The sequence below is a fragment of the Carettochelys insculpta genome, chromosome 29 (genome assembly GCF_033958435.1).
Source record: "Carettochelys insculpta isolate YL-2023 chromosome 29, ASM3395843v1, whole genome shotgun sequence".
NCBI lineage: Eukaryota > Metazoa > Chordata > Testudines > Carettochelyidae > Carettochelys > Carettochelys insculpta.
In genome coordinates this window covers 15,052,191-15,076,114 of record NC_134165.1, presented here as the reverse complement: position 1 = coordinate 15,076,114, position 23,924 = coordinate 15,052,191, and the positions used below count along the sequence as shown (strand labels likewise).

General features: G+C 46.5%; 1 protein-coding gene across 2 annotated transcripts in view; it reads right to left on the bottom strand.

Annotated features, from left to right (window-relative positions):
* The window catches only part of SARNP (SAP domain containing ribonucleoprotein), a 44,645-nt gene that overhangs the window by 13,226 nt on the left and 7,495 nt on the right, over window positions 1-23,924 (bottom strand). The window contains exons 5-9 of one of the 2 annotated variants that reach the window (XM_074980221.1): window positions 21,724-21,775; window positions 18,258-18,331; window positions 17,961-17,989; window positions 17,276-17,301; window positions 15,909-15,977 (exon numbers count right to left, since the gene is read on the bottom strand). In XM_074980221.1, coding sequence (XP_074836322.1) covers window positions 15,909-15,977; window positions 17,276-17,301; window positions 17,961-17,989; window positions 18,258-18,331; window positions 21,724-21,775 — 250 coding nt within the window. The remainder of the gene's footprint in view (window positions 1-15,908; window positions 15,978-17,275; window positions 17,302-17,960; window positions 17,990-18,257; window positions 18,332-21,723; window positions 21,776-23,924) is intronic. The other variant, XM_074980222.1, reaches the window with a different exon arrangement.

The window sequence follows — 23,924 nt, the reverse complement described above, 5'->3', positions numbered from 1 at the left end:
CAGTATCAGCCTCTATACCAACGTAAGTCGGGAGCCATGTTTCATTTGCCAGCTAATGTAGTCTATTGAAACATTTATAATTGCAAGGGACAATCCAAAATGTATGCAAGCCAGCTGCTTTTAAGGGCAGCATCTCCTTGTACATACTTCTGAATGCTAAACACAAGAAAGAGACCCACTCGTTAAACTTACTGATAGAGCCCAGCAAACCCAGGGATACCCGCTTTACATCCCAGAGTACCCGCTTCCCAGGGCACCCTGATGTGGATCCATACATCCACAAATCATTTTTGCAGACACAGATACTAATTTTATATCCACAGACGGCTCTATGTATTGAGCCTGATTCTGAGCAGACAGTAGTGTGAACTGAGAACACCTCCAGTCAAACCCGTGAAATGAAAATGCAGTACAGGACAGATGAGCAGCAGGCCTCTGTGCTGAGACAGCAACTTCGCAGTGCATAGAAAGCAAATTAATACAGTAACTCGCTAGTCAGAAAAAGCGTGACCACAGTGTTACCTTCAGCTCCTCTCCCTATCCCAACCTCTGTTCCAGAAAAACTCCAGGAAACAGACCAGGCAAGGGAAAGACAGAGAACTGTAGCTAACGTATTTTTGGATGCTGGTTTGGGTAGAAGGCAAAAGTTTCAACAGCTGGCAGTTCTGAGGTTTTCCTGTGTCAAGACAGAGGCCTTAATAGTTAAAAGTTTATGCTCACTCCAAATGGAATCAGCAGGGGAGGAAGACAAAAAAGTCACAGCCATGTGTTAAGAGTACACCTGCAGCTCTCCCAGAGCTAGTTTACTGAAGTTGAAAAGCATTCTTTGACCTAGACGTCAGAGGAAGAAAGAAACACGTCAGAAATGCCACATGGCAGAGTGAAAGAGGCACATCTCAGGTGCATGGCAAGGCAAAGGGGTTAGGAAACATCTTCACAATCCCTTAAGAACAGCATCCTAATCATCAAAGCAATTCAGCAGAGATGGCTTTTGATTTGCCAGCACAGAAAGAGTCCAACAAGCCTACAATGTGCAGAATTTCCACTGGTCTGAAGGCGCCAGAGGCTTTGCTTGACAAAGTTATATTTCAGCATTACAGTATTTATGGTAAACAAAAGGCCAGCCCAAGTTACAGCTACTTGGCACAAGGAACATTTTCCCTTGAAGAGTCCAGCTGTTGTTAAAAAGGAGCAATCGGGTGCTTACTAAACACTATTTGAATTGCACATTAGCCCCAGATTTAAAAAAAAAAATCCATCTTATTCAAAACCAACAAGTGCAAAAACGGCAACCCACCGCCACAACTTTAACCCTTCCCACGCACAGAAACAGGTTACACCCACTCTCAGCCACGTACAGGAGGAAGAACTTTATTTGGGAAAGCGGATCATATTTCAACTGTATTTTATCAGCCAAGGCCAATATGAGTAGCTGTTCCACGACCTACTTTTCAGTGCAATGCTACTTAGTGTAGAGATAAATTGGGAATCAAACCACATTACAAGGCACTGGAATGCCAGTGAATTTAGGGTGCAAGGGTAAGAGTCAGGGTGCATCTTTGCTCATTGAAATTGACTGCAGAGTCCTAATGGACAGAAAATGCATGTATGTAAAAGGGGCCATGTGAGGGCCCTAGATTTATCCCCCCTCCAGGATTCCAGATCAAACTGGCTCAGTTTACAAGTCAAATGAAGGTTCTTCTATCTGCAGGCCTCACACACTTCCCCTGGGACCTGGAAACGCAGCTGGGCTGTTTCCAACTGTGACCCCAAAGTAAGTGATTCTGCAATCAGTACTGAGCTACAGATTTGGACAGAGACCAAAGAGAATCCCTTCACTCTTTCTTAGGGGCACTGGGAGCTCCTGCCAGTCTGGGGTCTCCTAGGCATCAGTGACTCAGTACAGTTGTTCTACAGGATGGACAACAAATGAAAATTTGGCAGTACCAGTGAAGTGCTGGATCTGACTCAGTACACGGGGGTTGGGGGGCAGGCAGAAGATGGGAGTAACTAGGGATCACTTTTATATAGTTCTTTAAGTATAAATACATTCAAACAACTAAGAAGGCAGTGGGAGAAGACAAATGGCAATACACAATAGTACTTCCAAGGGTTACTTCACAACGTATAGATTAATTAAAACAGGCTTTGAGCTAATCTATATATCAGATTAGACGCAAAATTCCCGACACAAGCAAGAAAGTAAACGGTGCTTCTGGGTCCACCAGGTTACACTTGGTTTCTCATTCTGCAGAGCGGCATGGATAGAGGATAAGTTCCTGAACTTCTCTCCACCAACTTTGCTTAGTTGAACTCCCCCGTAGTCTGGTTAGCAGACACACTGCTGTCATTTCGTTACTGAAAGTGACCAGAAAACCCTAATGGGTATTTAACATTTGTAGCACAGTACCACTTAGAGGTTCCAGCTGTCCCGGGCATTGCCCAAACTCCAAGCAAGAGACTGGTCATGCACCAAAGAGTTAACAATTTGCACAGAAAAGGCAAAGGGTGTGAGAAAAGACATAGATGGACATCCCTGCTCCACCACCAATGACTCGTTTCTCTGGGCCTTAATTGCAGCTACGCAGCCTTGCTAACAGTGCCTCCCTACCTTACAGGGGTGCTGCATGGTGCTCATATGCTGCAATAATGACAGCTGGATACATACATTAGGGAGATGACACTTGCAGTTCAGGAAGAAGCAAAGATTTATCAACAGGCTCAAGGTGGCACAGAAGGGGACAGTAAGAATGGGGAACAGAACCCAGTCACCCCGAGTCTCAGTGCTGAGCTAGAGCCAGAAGACTATCGCACAACACATGGAAAACAAAATTATGCAGAGTTTATCTGCTACTGTATGAAAACACACACAAGTACCGACCATCTTCCGTACCATGAACAGGGCTGCTACCATCCACTGAGTTAGTTCAGCTATTCTGGATGTCAGCCACTTCACATGCCTTACAGCATACTCAGGAGTCTCTCTCTGGTTTGGAACCGAAAGGCAGCAGAAGCACATCCTGTAGATAACAAAATCTATTTGTCCTCTTCTATTTGCTTCACAACTTAAGGTTTCTCTGAGGCCAACCGAAGCAGCCCCCAAGTCAGGGAGAGGGACAGGTCAATGAAGGAGTAGCTTTTTTTTGCATATATTTCGTCAAGATTAAAACGTTGCTAGTTTTAAAATCTGCACACACATTTCTCAACATTTCAGATTGCGTGCAGAGAAAAACGTGATGGCTACACACACTAAAGACAGTTGAGCCTCTAGCACTATTGCCTCCCACCTTCTTTTTTTTTTTTTTTTTTTTGCCAGAAACCATTACTCTTTTTTCAAACCAGTGGGAAGAGCCCGAGCAAGGAATAGACCTGTTGAGAATTTCCAAATTATTAGCGACAGAAGTCAGGTGAAATCCCAGACCTTAATGCAAATCATTTTTCCAATAACACCCTCAAGCTTTGGAGTCAGAGCTCAACTACTCTTCTAATCAGCTCAAAAGACTTGCTGAGTTTTGTTTTAAACACAGAGTTAAAACTCTCAATGGTCGAAATCTACAGAAGTTTGGCAAAGGACACGTCAATAAGAATCCCCTTAAAACTAAACTAATATTAAATCTAAAAGCATTGTACGCCCAGGGAAGTCTGGGTTCACACAGCCACTTACTGTGGGACTCCTTCGTAGGAAAACTGACATGAATGAGCAAAGGTATTGTACAGGGATGGCCCTGCACCTAAATCCAGATCCATCCAGTGGAGTTCTCATCTGGATCACTCCCTTTTGGAACGCCGAGCCAGCTCCGAGAAGCCCAGAACTTTGTTAGCTCCTTGAATTGGGCTGAAAGTCCGGAAGCCTTTTCCCTTTATTAAATAACTAAAGTGACGCCAGATTCCAGTGAAATCGGAGTAAGCATTTCCCATAAGCTGAATTAGTGGGGATGATAATACGCCCAAAAAGCCTGATCCAAAGCCCAGGGGACTCTTCCGTTGATTTAATGCATTTTGGATCAGTTCCATTGAGTGAGGCTCCGCAATGTTCCGCAAGACTGTGTTAAAAAGTAAACCCACTGCAGAAAAAGGGATATTCCAATTCCAAACTAAATGCCATAGCAACTCAGTGAAAATGCATTAATCTGACTGCATGGTAGGGTTCCCAGCTCACAGCGCTCCCTCCCATAGTCAGTACTTTCAGAAGAGTGTTGAGGAAGAAAAGCAACTGAACTAACACAAGGAATAAAACCATAGGCAGTAGCATGAGCAGAGATGTTTGGTGAAGAGCAATGGAGAAAACTTCTTAAATATCTTTATTAAAAAAACTTCACAGGCTGGTACCATCAACAGAACTTTGATAAAGTTAAAACCTGCATTTAATAAAGCGCTTGCAGTTCATGCTACCACCTCTCACACCGTGTGTTGGGTTTTGTTTTGTTTTTAAAAAGAAACACTTTTGTCTCTCCTAGTGAACAGGGTTAAAGAGAAACCTGACTTCACTTCTCTCCTTCAAATTAGACTAGCTTCTTGAAGGCTAAGAGCAAGAGCACAGTTTGCCATTCTTTCCTAGTCGCTCCTCCGAATTCCTGCAGACAAGAGGTTCAACAGCCCCTGAATGGCACCATAATGACATCATTGATTGAACCATAATAGAAGGGAAAGGGGGAGTGGAGAAAAGATGTATTTGTGTTCCAGACAAAAGATAAGTTCTGTTTCACAGCAGGGACAAATGAAGAACCAGATGACTGGACAGAGTGAGGTCACAGAGTCCCCCCCAGCATTGTCTTCCCTTTAAGCAACCCCTTCCCCACTCCCTAAAGGTTTGTTAGGGACGCAAATCCTTTTCAAATGGCACTGGGGATAAATAAAAGATCAGGAGTCCTGCTGACCCCTTGCAGCTCCTCGTCATTTATTTTTAAAATGACATCGTGTGTGTGTGTCAGCCCATGCAAAGAGGTAACAGGAGAGGAGAGAAACAGGAAGACAGGAATAACTGTCAACACTACATTACTATGAACATTAAAACCATTACAAAGGTGAAAGGCAAAGCAAAAGGATAACAAAATATTGGAATGTCCCCATCAGAACCACAAAGTTACTGTGTCTCTAGATTTCACCAAAGCCTCATCCAACGTTCCCTAGACTGGCAGCCAGTCGAGGAAACAGGCCGTCATGAATCTGAAAACTCCGACGCATATTTTGGTACTGTGTTTATTAAGTGGGGGCCAACCTGAAACACGCAAAACACCTTGGAGTCTAGAGGAGTAGGTCCAGTCCATCTGAGAGAGGGCGTTTGTAGAGTTCAGATTTGGAAGGAACACAGCAAAGGTTACGGATGGTTCCCATGCAGGGTTTTGGCTTGGCCTATGTCTAGCAAAAACACCAGGTGAAATTATTTAGAGTGCCGTGTTTGTGGTGGAGGGGAAGAAACACAGCCCTCCTCAGGAAGAGCCACTCACAAGCCGGTAACCAACATGGAAGACAAAAAACAGACTGTCAGTGTGACAAGAGAAACGAGACTATGATTTTACAGTCTGGGGTTTAGCAGCTCAGGAAGTATCAGAAAGTCCCTCCTGATAATTTTGAAGTCCAGAAGACTTGCTGTTAAAGAAAATGCTCAGAAACCTGTACAGGACAGCAGTCCTCCATCCAGTCCCCCACAGCCCTGAAACACACACTGGTCGCATGGTCCTGGCTCTGCATCCTGATTTTCATCTTCTGTGTTATATCCAACAGCCACACATACCCTCAAACCTTGCCTACTGTTACTGTTCCATGCAAGCTGCCCAGCGTTGGAGCTGCCACAGGGATGTAACATGAATAGAAAAGCAGAAGTTCATGAGACTCTCTCAAATGTTCACCTTACGACAGTGAGAATAAGGAGAACAGGGAAAACAAGAGTCGTCTGGTACACCACTGGCCAGCCACTCAGAAGAGGGCTAATACAGGGAAAAATCCCAATGCCGCTGGAAAGTCCTAGCCTAGACACTTGGACCACCTCAAAAGGGCTGATTTCCAGACAGCAGCTCCTCAGCACTTGCGGAAAGTGAGGTCCCCAAAAGGTTCTGGCCCTCAGGTCTAGTAATTATGTTTAAATAACACAGGCAAGTCTGGGTTGAATTGGACATCCTTTCTGCCTTGAAAGGGCACAAAATGATGCAGCCTAACTGGAATACTTAAGGAGTGGAAGGCACGCTTGGAAGAGAGAAAACTAGAGGCACCTACATTTACTGAAGTCTTTGCTACAGAGACAGGGGAGTGCAGGGAGATTGCTACAAGATGCATGCTTTGAGGACTTCCCTAGACAGAATAGTGATAGGCACTTTGGAAAAGTCAGTATGTACATTGAGGGCGAGGGTTGGTAAGACCAAAACAGAGGAAGTCTGCTTGGAAGAACTGGATTTGGAGGAAGGATCAAAGACATCAGGGGAAATACTTGCCCAGGGAAACTGCCAGAGCTGATGGGCAACCCAAAGACTGGAAAGCGAATGCCACAGAGGGCTGGCCTGAGAGCAGAGCCATTCAGTGGCACTGTCCTTAATTCAGCACCACGCGTAATTTACTGACATACAGAGAGCAGCAGTTTAAAATCAGAGGGAAGGGATGAGAGCACGAAGTTAATGTGGAAGGAGAGGAAGCCAGCAACTGGGTCTGAGAGAATGGCGTGTGGTCAGGCCTGGCAGAAAAGGACCTCAGCTAAAAAATTTGGGATAGGATAGAGAGGGGAAGCTGGAGGAGGCGACAGCAGCTCACAAGAGATGGCCACGGTTAGTGCAGAAGGAACACAAAGGCAGCCAGCCAAAGAGGACGCCAAGGTTGCAAGGGCTGGGGAGGGACCTGACTGAGAATCTAGGGAGCTTTGCTCTGTCACCCATCCTGTGCTGCAGGACTCTTGCATGTCTGCTTAACGGTGGCCACCGCCTCCTCTGCCGATCACCTTACAAGAGAAGAGCAAACTGGACAAAGCCCAGAGAGTGGACTGAGGTTCAGCCCCCATTGGCACAATCAATTTTTAGGGGAGTGCCAAGGAAGCGCCTTCATGTCTATCAAAGCCAGGAGGAGAGAGTGTTCCCAGGGGAGTTATAACCACAAGGGGATGAGCTTGGGATTCTGTGCTTGAAGGAGCAGTGTCCAAAAATCACACCACCCTGAACAATTTGTTACAAGTAACACCTAAGGGCTCTGCTATTTGTACATTTAACTGCACTTGTCTCTCATCAGTTCACTGGTTCCCATTTGTGTGGTTCATTCAACAAAGGAAAGGGGTGAGGACAAACATTTAAAAGAACAGGAAAATGTGATTGTAAAGCCACAAAATCTGACAAAGGGACCTGGGGGAAGAGGTCATACATGGAGCTGCTTTAAACTATTTACGTTAATTAGACTTCAACTCGATGATGTCCCTTTCAGAGAGCAAAGGGACTGTACTGATTCCTACTTCTTTAAAATGCCGTGCCTCCAGACTAGCCCCGTCAGAAGAGGTGAAAACTACTGAACTAATGCTCACACTCAGACAGAAAGGCAGATAGGTGTCAGTGCCTCAAAACGTTCATCATTCCTCATGGAAATGCTTCTTTTCTAAGATGATTTACAAAGATTTTCTAATACACAGATGTACAATTTCAAAAGAAAATCACATTTCTGCACTCAGAGGAAGTGAAAAATAAAAATACATCTTAGGATAAATATTAAACATATATGTAAATATACTATAGAAATCCAGAACGATGAGAAAGGTAACTTTGCCCTAACGTTTTAAATTAGTATCTCACTTTTAACCCAACAGGGACTAATGAATTCCATGCTGGAGCACAAACCTCATACATGCAATCTTTGGGGGATAGTCAGTCCTCTGTCAAATTTCTCCCATTACATTTTGGACAACCTTGGCATGTTTCAAAATCTGATCTTGGATGAATGGGGCAACGGTGAGGAATCAGCAATGTTCAAACCTACCAATAACTCCTCAAAAGAACAGGCCTGTCTAAAGTACAATACATCTGCTGCCATGTTTCAGGCAGCAATTGTGCATAGGGTTTTCAAAGGTGTCCAAGAGTGAAACTCAGTGGGCACTAGGACTTCGGTGTCCTTCAAAAACCCAGTAACAGGAATGTTACAGACAGGAGGGAAAGGATTAGTCTTCCCTCAGGACACTGTTCTCAGAAATGAGACACAGCAATGGCTCTTTAGCCACAGCTCTACACAGCCTCCGCTTGGTAAACCATACCCGGAACTTGGGTCAGCCCAGGGAGATAGAAGGTACCAGGAGCAGGATAATTTACACACCAACACTTGTAGTCAAGAATTCTGACATATTTACTTGGCCCCCAAGAAACCCACTAAATGCATTTCAGAGCAACAATGACAGGACAGTCTGTCACAACCAGTTTACAATCCAGTAAAGGAATTCTTCCCAACACACAGACCTGGCCACCATTAGGCAGCTGGAGTCTCTTCATATTTCAGAGAGGCCCCAACCCATCTTTATTCTGCTCTCTACAAAGGAATCAAATTGTATGCATGAAGGCTCACAGTAGCACCAAACTTACACTAGTCTAGCCAAGCTTTAAGATGCTTCTGTCTCTACATCTAACAGTTTAAGTTTTACTATAACCCTGTGGGCTTGAAAAAAAACAAATCCACCTCCAAACCAGAGAAAGTGCCCTGAGAATAACCATGCTGGAAAATCCTGGCCAGGCTCAGTTTGGACCAGGTAGCCAATTCAGTAAAGGCTAAAAGCAACAGGGAACTGAGAAACCTCCCCCAAAAAGACCACCTTATCACCTCCCATCTTGTGGCAATTCACAACCTACAGCTCAAGTGATGATCACCTTTTATTTCTACTGAGCACAGAATCTCAGGGCAAATGAACAAAGGAGGAGAGTCTGGGCCTTCTTGTTGAAGCAGCTTCCAAGCAAGGCACATGTCTCCCGAGCACCCATGGATAGGATTTTTAAGGACTGGGAGCTCCTGGCAATGGGAGCTCCTGGCAAGTTATTCTATTAACTGCTCTGGGTAAGGAATTTTTGCCTTTTCTCATCTTTGGTTCCTGCACTGATTGGACAGTAGCTACTGGTCTAGAGCTGAACCTAAGCAACAAACCAATATGTAAAAACGTAATCCCCTCCCCCCCACCCCTGAATCCAGTTTCAAATCAGGTCTTTGTCACAGTAAGCTAATGAGCCCACAGATGGGGGCTGTAATTAGGAACAACAGCCATGGTGGGTACGGAGCCCAAGGAGCTAGGGGACATGGGTGTTAAGTGAAAGACAGAAAGCTCTCTCATTACAGGAGGGAAAAGAGAGAGACCCATGTTCCACTCTCACTCACAGCCTCCTTTAGTGTGTAGCCTGTGCCATCAAGGCAGCCATGCACAGGCCATTAGGTAGAGAACCTCCTCTTCCCAGCAACCAGTGGGTGGGGGAGGAGGCAGCCTAGCTTACTGCACCCTTGTGTTAAAATCTCCACGACTGCCAGCACTATTCTTCACCTTGTCACTTCCCATTATCCTAAACCAACAGGCCTGTATTCACAGCTACTCAAGTTAGAAAATGGTGATGTGGGTTTTAAGAGGGTGGGAGAAGGAGGAGCAGCAGCGAGGGGGGAAGGGACAAACACACCAGATTGCTAGATAAGCATCTCTGGCTCAGACACACACATTTGAACACAGGCATGCAGGTATTCTCAGCAAGCTTCTCCTGAAACCCATATGGAAATTAAGGCTTCCAACTACTAGTGCATAGCACATACATGTTCAAACAGTCTAGAGACAATCTAGATACACAGGACTCCTGTGAGTAACCACAAACCCAACTTAGGAAACGGTGTCCCACAATCACCTTTTGCCTTGACATACTCCCAGTAAGAGGAATCACAAGGGCACAACTGGGTCCAAGATCGAACTATACGTACACCCTGCCACTCTGGCAGGCCTCTCATGGCGGCTGAAGATGTTGAGGGTCATTACTGGGCTTTCAGGCTATGTAAAGAGATGTTCCCTAATGCCTAGATGCTGTAGACAGAGTTTCCTTTGTTAATAATATACTTATGATGTAATATAAAGAGTTACAGCAGCCTGACGTGGGACTCTTCCACATCACTCACACTGCAGGGAAGATGAGCAGCTCAACCTGAGTGAGGGCTCACTAGAGGTCTGTCACAGCACCTCACTTTCTATACATGCTGCGTGGTACAGCAAAAGATTTTTCAAATGTTTTAGAACTCCGTAACTCTAGATGCGTTACTTACCGCACATAACTCAGAGGAAGGCAGAGAATCCTCTACAAATTATCTGAAATTTTGTGGTGTCCAACTACTTCTGAAGCAACAGCCACAGACAACTAGTCACATTATTCTGAAAATATATTTATTGTTCAAGCCAGCTACCCAGATTCAACAAGCCAAACAGCCACACTGCTAGCAACTAGCACAATAGATACCATGAATCTAAAGCAACTTTTTGAAAATACCTACGAAGATGATGACTGAAATAGCCAGTATCCCAGGAGTTTCAAGTTTAGGGAAATAAAAATACCCTGAATACCCTTGGAAATCTCTCCATGCCAGAAGTAGAGCTCCAGTTTGCAGCCCCACCTTGTCACCATGTACCAGATATCTTCTAGTGATCCAGGACTGAACAGTGACCATTCTGAACCTCAGTTCAGCATTACTCTGAAGACACAAATTTGCAGCAGACCGATTCTAGGAACTGCCAGTTGTAAGAAGATGCTCAGCTTTTGGAATACTCAGAGCAGTCCTGGTGGGGAACAGTAAGGAGGTACCCAAAGGCCCAAGCTACACACAAGTTATATGGCTCCAAGCACCACAATGGTACAGGGATGTGCTTATGGACATACAGCAATGGGTTTAAATTGCAGCAAGGGAGGTTTAGGTTGGACGTTGGAAAAAACTTCCTAAACGTCAGGGTGATTAAGCACTGGAATAAATTGCCTGTGGTCATAGAATCCCCATCATTGCAGATATTTAAGAACAGGTTGGACAAATATCTAAACAGAGATGATCAAGATCAGTGGTTCCCAATCTGTGGACTGCAAACCCCTGTTTGCAGTGTATTGCAGGGGGTCCATGAAAACAAGACAAATAAAAGTAATAGAAAATAAGTTCTAAATAAATTGCAACACTTCAGTGTATTATTTTCAAATTAAATATCCTCCAATATTGTTATTAGCTGCTGTCTGTAAGGCTATGGTGCAGTTTCCTTTTTCATTTACTGAAGCGTACATGGTGGCTAGAATTTGCTTTGATGGGGAGGAGTCTGAACGGGCCGGGGGACGACTGGGAACCACTGATCTAGACGCTGCTGGGTCCTGCTGAGAGTGCAGGGGACTGGACTTGATGACCTCTTGAGGGCCCTGCCAATGCTAGAGCTCCAGGAGTCTGACTGTTTGTACATATGCATGCACACACTGAGTGAAGATAATCTTCTGTGGCGCCTTTTCTACGAACTGTACCACAAGGCACAACAGCGGCACAAACAGGAGTGAAGGGGACCAAGTTAAGAAGGGTGAAGACAACACACAGGATGTTTACACTGGCAACTCCTGCAGCTGCAGTAGTGGAAAAGGCTCCTGTACAAGAGGGCTGGGAATGTGTGAAGAAGGGCTGGTGGACCTACCACATGAGCAGAGGCTAATGAGGTCTGGGAAGCCTCTGGAAAAATCCATAGAAGGTTTAAAAGTAGACAAAGGGGGATGGCATGACCTGCTAACATGAGCCACAAACCAGTCTTAGTATTTCCTGAGCCAACTGCCAAGCACCTGAAGCCAAGCTTTGCGAATGTAACGTTGCCTCCATAGGAGAGGTCAGGACGAAGCTTGTCTCTGCAGGACACCTAAACTTAGAGTGCTTAGGAAGTCTCAGACGAAACAGGGACATAAAGCACATGACCTGACACCGGTCTAGCTCAGCATAAGCCCTTTGCAATGTCACAGACCACCAAGCTGGTTTTATTATAAATTAAACATCAATCCCTAGTGCATAGCTAAGAGGAGCTTTTTTTTTTTTTTTTAAGGGAGATTTCTCCTTCCTAACCTGCCATCATCAGCATTTCCACCTTCTCTGCTTTTTGGAGGTTAATATTTTCACATCCAGCATTGGCAGGCGGTGCTTGGAAAGACTGCAGGCAGAAAAATTATCCAGGAAAAGGACTCCTCTCCTCAGCATGTTATTATAAGCTTGTGGGAAGCCAAACAATTAAGCCAGTTGTTTTCTCTCTCTCTCATTTAGCTATTTTGTGTGTACACTCACTCTCTCTCTCTCTCTCGCTCTCTCTCTGCTGAGATCCTGACCCCCTGCTCTCCCTCAACACCAGACCAACGTCATGAAATAATCAGCCTGCCAGCTCTGCCTATCTAATCTCAAGTAAGTGCAGTAGTTCTCATCTGCCGCTTGTAAAACAACCCCTCATTAAACAGAATTAAAGCAGCAGTAGGCTGGAACAGCAACCACATTCATTTTTCTTTAACTCTTCCTAGCCACAAAGACAACTTGCTCCACCAAAACACACTATCTGCCTTCACTGCTGATTAGGAACCAGGCGTACACATCTTTGGAGCTCTCGAAGCACTGCTCAGGCATGACCCTAACCTTGCAATAGCTGCAGGAGGTGGCCAAGTTCTCTCTCCATTTTACAGATCGGGAAACAGACAGGTGAAGCAATCTAATCTGAGCCTGGGTCAGTGCAGAGAACAGACACTAGAAGTCCTGCACCTCCCAGTTTTCCCCACTCTCCCAGTCAATCATATCGCCAAGACAGAAAGAATGCATAGAACAATTCCTCATTGCAACTGTCTTCTTCCTGCCTAACTCGTTTGATGTCATCACAGCCTAGTGCTTTGGACAGTACTCTTTGCACAATGACACCCAGTCCCCTAAAAGGGAATGGGACAAACCCAGGTGTACATGTGCGCGCGCGCACACGCACGCACGCACACATGCACACAACTGCGATTCTTGAGACTTGCAGACAAGACTCCTTGCTTCCACTCACAGCTCTGGGAGGGAGTGTCTCTAGCAGTTAGTGTAGGGAACTGGGACCCAGAACTCCAGGATGCTATTTGGAATATGGCCTCAAATCAATGCATGACCTTGAAGCAGACACTCCATCCCTCTGATCTCAACAGTCATGGGGCTGAGAGTTAATCAGCCAACTATAAGGCAGGTTGAGACCTCCACATTAAAGGAGAGATATAAAAGCCAATTATTTCAGTCATCTGCTCAGATAGGGAAAGGTATTTGATAATGCAATGCAGGGCAGGCAGGGGGTGTTGCTTTGGGCTTTTATGTTATCCCAAGAGCTTTGACTTTCCATCTGGTGGCAACACGCTCAGCAGGAGACTTACGAGGCTATTTTATAGATAAAAAGCAAACCAAGGCCTTGGAGAAATGCTTCTGCATCAAAAACTACGAGGAAGCCTACCTATAAAACATGAAGCTATCCTGTCCCAGACAGCCAAGACCTCTCTGTGTTACGGGGAGAGGGAAATTTACAAGTGTACCACGGGGTAAGGAGTCAAGGTATAGCTTCAGGTCAGAGTGTGTTTGATTTAACAGGAGGCCTCATGAGAGAGGAAGGGGAGAATAAGGCAGTACTAGGGGAAGAAAAACATTTGCTCAAGTGTATTTTAAAAATTAACTTGATAGGCACGCACCGCTAAAACACAAACAAGCACCTGCCTCTTTCATTCTGACAAAAAGATCAACCTTTAGCCGCTAGGTCCCTTCTCCCCACTTTAGGAGAAGTGAAAGAGCTTTAAACTTGGAAGATTTCACCGCAGAGGGCTCGTTGGGGATTCAAAGCTACAGATGAGTTCTCAGCCACTAATGTAACTCTGCCTTTACTCCCTACTCTCCGCAGGTCTCAACCCCCTCTTTAAGCTATGATTCTCTCAGCCCAGCCCTCCCATTTCCCAAACCAATCTGAATAGGAAACGAAGTGCAACTTGGCAGAGACAATGGTTTATTGTAAAGTTTGTGCTGCTGTGCAGGGTATAAAAGCCTGCCAAGGTGCACGTAAACGTTAGCAACGCCAGGCTCCTCTGTAATGAAAAGCCATAAAGAACACCCAGGTGGGAATTACAATACTACAGGCTAATTAAAGTAGCCAATAATATCCCTCACAGGAATGTGAGTGCGTTCAGCTCAGTAGGAGAAGCTGCTCCAAAGCATATGAACTCAGCCTCCTGACAGAGCAGACACAAAAGAGACAGTGCTGCAAAGGCTGCCATTACTGCTAGACCCCTTGCTTTGCAAAGGGCACAAGAATGACATTTGGGGTTAAAGCACAAGCCAGGAAGTCAGGCAAGACCCAGGTCTTCCATGGATATGTGGCCTTGGGCAAGTCATTCCCCTCCTGGTGGGATGCCTGCGGAGGGGGATCCGTTCATTAATGAACTTCGCCTGGCATATATAGCCGTAAAGCACTCACTCAGCTCAGCTGCAGCACTTGGCTGCTCTGGAGCTCTCCAAGGCGCTGGGGCACAGAAAGTAACCCCTGAAGGTCCACTAAAACACGGAGCGCTCTTACTAAGCCCCAGGCAAGCTGCAGTCATGACTGCTGACAAGGCACATATACTTCCTGAAAAAATGACAGCGCCTGGTGACAGGGTTAACGATGCCTGAGCAGCCTCTCACCCTGACCTGCCCTTCCACATATAATGCACTTGCCTGATTCCCCCACCCCCAAAGGGATGGGGGTGGGGGAGAGGGAACAGGGCCTCCACACCAGCTATTTTCTACATCACTGAACTTCCTGGCTCCACATTTGCATTGCCCAGCATTTTACTCGGACTAGCAGCAGAAACAGATGCATTAACACGTTCCTGGTACGCACCCTATTGGAGAAGACAGGTTTAGCTTAACGGTGGAGGGAAGGTGATAAACCCATCCCCGCACACTCTTCGAAAGAGCGAGTATGGGATTCCCAAACCCCACCAGCACAACCACTGCAAATGGACAACAATTTTTCTCGTGTCTGGTCCTAACACACTGCACAGCGTCATCATGCACGGCTAAATCACGGCTGCCCTTTGGTGTGGAGGAGCTCCCTTCCAGCCCCAGGATTCCTGCAGGATGCTGAGAGTTCCCAGCTGTTTGTCAGTGTGAGAGGGTATTACAGATTCCCCCCAACGCACCCTTTGATATCTGCCTCCCCCAAACTCGATGAGGTGCATTTCTCTTCCCCTGTTCATTTCTATGCCAGGGATTGTTATTCTGGGGATGCCACCTGTGCTCGCACATTCTTCTTCTCCCTCCTGATACATGTATTGCCTGTCTCAGGTTAGCAACTTCCTGTCACCAAAGAGATCCAGTCCCCCGCAAGCAAGGTGGAGTTGCACAACCTTTGCTGTATTTCCAATCACAGCGCTCAGTCAAACGGTACCCATATTCAACACTGTGTGTATGCACAAGAGGACCTAAAGCTCTGTCCAGCATTTTCAATCACTTGGTGCCTTACACTTCTGAGTCACTTTTCAAACTGAGTTCTACCCTCTCCTCCCAGGGGAAGGCAACACCACGGAGAAAAGATCAGTTGTGAATGCCCATTATGTCTATCCACCGACACAACCCAGGTCAAATTCCTGAAATCAAGCCTGTTAAAGCCTCCTTGACCGTTTCCCCTGCTTACAATGTTTCATGAGGAGTTTATCAGGACAACCAAGCCCTCTATTGTCCAGCCTGGCCTTGGCAGTCAGTCTTCCTCCACACCAACAAACTCACAGCCCAAGGGAAGAAAGGAGGTGGTGTGAGGAAAAACACCCAAGGGGGGTGGGGGCACAGAGCACCCTATCAGTGACTAGCGGCAGAGTCTCAGGAAGCCAGAGAACTGCAGATTTTCACTGTTCTGTGCATTGTGCTAATCTTTAGGTGCAGAGTGTGACCTGGAGGCCAGGGCACCTTACCTTCTTGGAGACCGACGAGACATTCAAACCAAATCTTTGAGCCCTTTCCTTTAATTTATCCACGTTTACCTACAAAGACACAGGAAAGAGTTTAACATTTAAGTCATCGTCACTTCAGCTGTACGACCAAACGCCACCGTGGTTGGAGAGGGAGAGGGCGGCTCATGGGAAGAGGGTCTCAGGGCAGAGAGTGGCCCAGTGGAAAACCTGCTGGAGCGGCACTCCTGTTAGCACTCCCTCTTAGTGCTAGCTCAGCAGCGACACCTGTCAGCTGCAAAGGGGAAGACAACCCACAAGGCAGGAAGGAAACAGCAGCTAAAATGAAGCGGCCAAGAACTTCCTGAGAGCTGTGTTCTGCTTCCACCTCTTCAGTACTGGCCCAAAGGACAAGCCCACAGAGGGTGAATTCTCTCACTGAAGGGCCAGCTCCTTCAACAGATATCGCAGCTTCCCACTGTAAATCAAATGCACTTAGCTTTCGTCCTTCAACAGCCCGATATAACAACTAGCACAAGGGAAGGAATTCCTGCCTCTCGGCCAAACACGCCAGTCGTGTCTCTCCAGCCATCGCATTTCCTTCTCGCTCCTCAGGAACTACTAAAGCACATCTAGTCAAGCCCTAGAACTGCCACGTTATCTTCCCTCGCTTTGTCCAGATCACATACAATAAGTTCCCCGTCCAGTGAAGCCCAACTTTGGCTTTCATTTTACAGCACAAGATGACATGGAAGAAACCAGGGTCCCTGATGCCAACTTACTTCTGAACAGAATTTGCAAAACCTCTTCCAAAACCACTCAGCACAAGAGAAGCCAGCCTAGACCCAAAACTGGCTTACGTCCGCTCTCTGCCGCGGCTCACACCAATAATTCACCATGATCAAGCACAGAGGTACTAAGCCGACAGCCCAGCATGCTCATAAATCTCAGCCCCCACCCCATGTATTTTAATGCCTCATACTTGGACCTTAGAAAGGAAGGGTTGTTCGCTGTAGGCAAAGAGCAGGCTGTGCACGTATCAAGTCAAGCAAAAAGGACAAGGACAGACCAGCAGGCGCACAAGGTGGAAGCTTGCATGCAATATTAATACCATATCTGCCTTTATTCCTTCAGGCATTTAGATCTAAAGCCAGCTTATCCAGGAGTGTGGTCGGCTGAAAGAAGCAGACAAATATTGCACAAGGCAGGCATACTAGCAAGCTTAATGCCCATATAACCTTAAGCAACCTCATGCATATCTGACCTGGTTTATTGTGGGGGTTACTTTTTGCTCTTGTGGGACAGAGACTTGTCTGAACAAGCTAAACGCTTCTTGCGTTGCGATTAAGGGACATTGCCAGCTATAGTTATAAGAAACAAGCATTCCTTACCGTAGGCTTGCTGTCTGCAGACAGACCTGAGATTAGGAAAGGGGAGGACACAGTTAGTGGCTGGAAAGAGCAAGGACAGTTTTAAACAGAGTTCTTGGATCTCCTTGGAGAAGATATAATTTAAGCTACCGCCACTAGATCCCAACTGAATAGAAGAAGCTAGGTATCCCACACGTTCTAGTGAACTCAAGGCAAGTTGGAGAGCTGGGCATTAAAGCCCATTTTAATGCTGGCTCTGACACCATCTTGCTGTGAGACCTTGGAGATAAGCCACTTCATCATGAACTCATTTCCCCATCTGTAAAAACACAGATGGGCCTCTAGTGAGGCAGCTGGGGGCTTTGACAATTCTGAGGGGTATTTTGCAAGACGACCAGCTCACACTGACTGCTCCTGGAAGCTGGGCACAGTACAACACTCTAGTTGGTAGTGTCCAGACAGTTTTAGACCCAAGTAGGAGACATGCTGGAGACGGGTAGCTCAGAGCCCCTCTGAAAAGGGCAAAGACAATGCACTGCCATGTCTCTACCTGGTGTTCTTCCAGCACACTAATTCTAGTGATCGTCAGAGAAAGGAACAAAAGCAGAGGGGAGAATGTGAGGGCCCACTTGGCTCTTTTTGGATGGAAGAATTAAAGATTTGCTGGAAGATTATGCCATGGACTAGCTCTACTTAACGTGCTTACCTTTAGTCGAAGCTGTGGACATACCAAACCTGCAGAAAGTAAACAGATTTTTGTCAGACTCAGAGATGCAGTACAGGATAGGAGGGCATCAAGCTCACTAAACACACACGAGAGCATGAGCTTTTCCTTCAAAACTGTTTCATGAGTGCACGAGACAAATCCCGACCGCTACCCCAGATCCCCCCACACAGCTGTGCTGAGTATCCACATTCAACTCACACCAGTCTGACCTGCCAACAACAGCCTAGCAGCTCTCACCAAAACAAGAAAGGTGATGGCACTCAGGCGGAGACTTACCGAGCTGCTCGTGCAGCCTTCTTACTCTCCAAGCTCACGGGGACATTGAATCTCTCAGCCCGTTTCTGCATTCTCTGAAACGGAGAGAAGAAACAAGACTTAAGACAAAGGTACTGGCAGCCAGTTCAGAGGTGCACCTTACACCGGGGATGCTGAGGAGTCATTCCCAGTACAAGCTAGCAGGCTGAGAGCTCACTCTATTTGTGGCCTAGAATTTAAATGGATCAGAATTCCTGGTTTCGGTCCCCAGCTCCGCCAGAAACTCAGACTAAGCAAATTTCTTCACCTCTATGCCTGAGTTTCCCCTTCCTGCTTAAGGCAGGGCCATTTCCTATCCCCACAGGCAGACTGTGAGGATGGAGGTCCTTGGAGAAGGAACTCCAGGAAGGAAAACCACATAAAAGGTGTGTAAAACTGTCACAAAATCATCTCAGATCTGCCTTGATAGACCAGTAGGGCTGATCATCCCTAAAGCCACAGAGAGGGAGGAACAACTTACATGGCCTGTATCATTCCTCATCCTGTACACTTTGATATACAGGCCTAGCAACGTAGCCCTCATTTATTTCTATGGCCTTGATGAATGGCTTATTAATCTACCTAATGCTAGAGAAAGATTCTGTCCTGTGAAATCCCCACTTTAAATCTGAAGAGAGGGCATTCAGCACCTCACTTGACTAGAGCATTTCCCCACTTATTAAGCATTTGTATGGAAAGAGAATTGCCAAAGGAGAGAGACTGACCCAGAGGCAAAAAGATGAGTTTTTCTTTTTTAAAATCAATACAACACAAACCTGCTGCTTGGGCAGAAGACTGGCATGCCAAGCCAGGGAGACAGAACCTTGCACAGCTCCTTGGCAGAGAGCTTTTTGTCAAAAGGCAAATAAAGCTGCCACCCTGGCCCTGACTGCAAATGCAGCAGGAGGTTCCACAGTCCTCAGCTGATGTGCAAAAACAGGCAAATGAGATTTTTTTCTTCCCAGTGACCCAAGGAGAAGAAACACCCTAGAAAAGAAGGGCTGTTGATTGCTCCTTAAACCTCAGAGCAAGTCTTTGAAGGTGACTGATACAATTCACACAGCTGGCTCAGCCTTTTGAGGAGTTTACCACTGAGCAGTGAAAACACGATTCCTGCTGAAATTCAGCAGCACAGAAAGGTCCCAGCCTGCCATCTTCTCCCCACGGACCCTGGAGCCCATTCTGTCTGGGAAAGGCGCAAGGGCTGGAAATGCTGGAAGCACAGGGTGTCTGTGTCCCCGTGTCTCCCCCCCCACACATATTTATTTGTAACCCTTTTAAGCGTTTTTATACTTAGAGAAGGAAAGAAACTTGATCAGCTACTTACTGTCCAACTAAGAACTGGAAATGTTTTAGTGCCTAGGACTGAAAAACAGCTGCAGGGATCACTCCTGTGACTACCATTGTGCACAGAACAAACCGTGTGAGGAGACTGAAAAGACTGGAACTGTTTGCCCTGGTGAGGAGAGCAAGGGGGGGGGGCCCGCACTGATAAGAGGTAAACAGAGTCATGACCTAGCCAAGTTAGACCACGCTCAGCCACTCACTCTCTCCCATTCCACGAGAACAAGAGTACAGTTAACGAAACAGAAAATGTTTAAAATCAATATCAGGAACATTAGCCTGCTCAACTCACTGCCTCAAGGTACAATTCAGGCCAAGAGCTTAGCAAGAGTCGAGGAAAAAAAAGCCCATCACACTGGGAGTTTACATGAACAAGAATATCCAGAGTTGTTATAGCAAACAACGTAACCCCAGACAACAGCTTGAGAAGGGACATACAACCTCCTGCTTCTGGACACACACCAGCCTAGTCTTACGGGGTAGGAGGGCAAGTTTATCCACAGATTTCTGCACCTACCACCCAAATACCTCTAGTATTGGACACTGTTGGGGGTAGGATATTGAAATAGATGGAACACTGGTTTGATCCAGGTAATTCTTATGTTCTTAACGACTTACTAACGCTTTGTTACACTAAGCTCCTTATGGTATTAAAACAGAATTTTAAAAAACGTGATTTACTTAGGCTCTTATTTTACATTTTTTTGCATTTCATTTGAGGCCCAGGAAGGTGAAATGACTCTCCCTAGGTCACACAGCAAGCCAGTAGCCAAGTTGGGCCTCGAACCCTGGAAACACCAGTGGGAAACCATTCTGCATCGCTCTCCTCCAGCTGGTGTCTACACACCTTGATTAAAAAGGGACAAGAAACGAATGTAAATGATAAAAAGCATGTTTTCTTTGTGAATGAGCCTGGGCTGAGTTTGGAACTGAAAACAAGGGTGTATGTAGGTCATCAACAACTACCTTTAACGAGCTGGTTAAGCTGCTACTGACCCAGGTATCACACAAAGCCCAGAAAAGGGCACTCCTTTGATTTGTTCTGGCTCCACCTCAGACCAGTTTCTAGGCATTTCTCCTCATTACCCTCAGAGCTGAAGTTGCAAAGAGAGGATTATAACACCACCCCCTGGTTGCTGTGGAGCTGCTCATGTCACAAACAGAAGATCACCACTTCGAGGTAGTGGCTGAAAGGCAGGGAGACACGAATTGTGTTTTCAGCCCAACTGGTTATAGAGAACGAGAAGGGAGAATAATTCAGACAGAAAAAAGCATTAGAGAAGCAGAATGGGTTTTGAAGACCAAACAATTATACAAAAATTTCCATGGGAAAGAGCACTGGCTGTTTCTGGTGTGCATATTTTAAATGAGACCAGTAAGCATCAAACAAGAGAGAGGCTCATAAAGGGTGAAGATGCGTCTGTGTTCACTCATCAGTTCATCGCAATCTGGGTTATCCCCTTCAGTGTATTCACTGCAGGACCCTCTCTTCTCCAGCTGGATATGTCATAAGGAATCCAGGATATCCCTCAGCCTAATGCAGCATGCCACAAGCATCACTGATGGGGTTTGGAAGCCTAGAAACATCGGGAACAGAAATGTTGTCTATGCTGCCTATAGGGTAATGGGGAGAAGTCTGCCTGAGGCACTCTCTAACAAGCCCCTCAACCCAATCACATGAGAAGATGACAGAGAGTGAATTCAGCCGCTGACGCCAATACAATCACAAGCTAAGGATGAACTGAACTGCATGCTCAGCTTGCGTCTGCCAGGCAAGCGGCACTGACGCGAGGCTTGTGAGGATTGGTGGCAAGAAGGAATAAAGTGGCAGAAATGAGACAGGAAAGTGACACAGGCAGATGACAGACAGGAATGGAGCTTAACCTGGCATACAAGTGAAATGCACCAAGAGCTCTTGAGAACCATCTACAGCCTCCAGCAACACAGACACACAGCATAAAGTCCTGAAAAAACCAAACGTGGTTTACAAAGGAAATGCTAACAGGGAACTTAAGCCAATGCTCCCAAACTGAAAACACACACACAGGTTAACACAGATACTCCTGAAGCGAGGGCAGGGACAGGGACAAGACAGGAACCTTACCTCCATCTGTGGCATTTCTGATGTTATTTTCACCACTTTCTTTTCTGCACTCCTAGAAGATTTGGGGGGGGAAGAGAGATGGATCAGAACTAGGAACCTACACTGACCAATCTAATTCCCAACCAGACTGTTCCCATTAGTTGAAGATAACACATCCTAGTAGCACTGGCTTACCTCCCTCCAGCTCTAAATATAAGCAACAACCCACACCACAATCATCACTGGACTTCTGGCCTAGCCATCTCCCCCAAGACACAACCCCCCTTCAGCCCATTGCAAGGCACACAGATGCCAAAGAGAACGTGAGGTATGGAAGTCCAATCCCTACCCAAGACTAGAGGCAAGACAGAAAGGGAAGCACTCTCTTGGTGAGGCTGCATGGAGTGCGACAGGTTAGGGGCCCAGGCAGTCAGACTCCTGGATCCACTGAGGTTTTGATACGGAGCACGGCCTAGCAGCCAGCAAAGACCCATGGGTTGAAACCCTCTTGAGTTCTACTCCCAGCTGTCACCAATGCAGCCTCCCAAGGGCAGAAGTCTCCTCAGCTTGGAGGACACTGTTCCTGCATCCCAAGTCGCAGCAGGGTGGGAGGACTAAGCACTGTGCACACATCACTCTGAGAAGTTTGAGAGCTGCTACAGAAATGCAAAGCACAACAGTTCCTCCAACCCGCCAAATAATAACCCATCGCCTGTTTCCCAGAGGCTTTCAACTGGGACGTTCAGCTCCCCTCACAAGCCGAAAGCCTGTCCCATATGCCCTGTGGAGCTTTATTCCTTTACAGCTATGTGGTTACAAAGCACTGCTCTGTTCTAGTTCATGACATAGCCACAGGTTACACGCCCCAGCTCAGGCGATCTCTCTGATGCACGCTTCGTTAACGGTGCACGGTTGGCTACTGTGAAGATCAGCCAAGAGGCAAAACGCACATGTAATAGAGTGGGCGTGCTCCCAAGCTTATACTCTAGAAGTAGGAGTGAGGTTTGCAGGAGAAAACAAAGGAGGAAAAGACAAAGTTCGGAAGTTCCCAGGGTGAAAGAAACAGCATCCTCCTTCCCCAAACAACTCCCATAAACCAGTGGGTCATAACCAGCCTCATTAAGGTCACCCATGTAGAGAAATGGGCTGCCTTTGTTCCAGATTCCTGGACAGTTTTTCCATTTTATGCCCTCAAAGGTAGTAATGGTTTAATTACACTTTCACAGGAAGCAATTCTGAACAGGAACCAGGACTTGTTACTCTCCAGCCTCCTCTGGAGCTACTTGTTTGGGATGCAGATAAAGGACGCCCCCTGCTGTACAAAATTAAGTACTGAACTCAAATTAGCTTGCATCCCTTCTCGTGCTTTAGCAGTCAGTTGGGTATCAGAGTCTGGTTCTCTCCCACACTAACCATTTAAGTAGCAGCAAGAGAGCAATCATGCAGGCAAAGGCTCAACTCTGAAACACTCAGCCAGAGATCCCAAGCAGCCAAGGACATCAGAACTTGGTTTATGGTTGCGGGGGAGATGGGGGGAATGAAATGAAGACTCCAGAACGTGGTTTCCTCTCTACACCCACAAAGCCCCTGTGCTGAGCTCCCATCTTGTTTCAATGCAGAAACAGCAGAGCTCCAGCTCTTCAGTCACACTGCTGCAGGTTCCCTCGAGTATGTCCAGGTGTAAGCAGGCAGTCGGCAACAAAGGCGAAGCTCACGTTTCTGCAAAAGGCCACATCCAGGACTCTGCCCCACTCAGGTGTTATCCTGATGGCTTAAGAGAGGCTTTGTTCTGACCCACAGCATGGGGTGAATGTCAAGAGGAGAAAATCAACAAGCTGATGTTGACTATTTACCCCAGGTAACTGAGGGCAACAAAAGCCATGCTGGGGACACCCTCTACCAGCAAAGACAGGAGCTAAGATGCCACCTGGGAGGAAAGCTCCAGATTTCCAATCACAGCAGAGGCAATGGCCTTGCACTAGTCACTTTACCACTCTATACCCCAGTTTTGCCATCCAATAGATCTACAAGCAAGAAATACTCCCCTGCCTTTGCCAACGGGCAGTGAGGGTTAGCAGCAAAGGGCTCTGCAGATGAAAAGTGCCACGTCAATGTCAGGCCAGACAGTGTTACAAAGATCTGCTAGCAGTAATGCCCTGGGGTTTAACCTCTACCATTTGGTTCTTCTGAAAGAGTCTTTTATATGGAGATGATGCATCTTC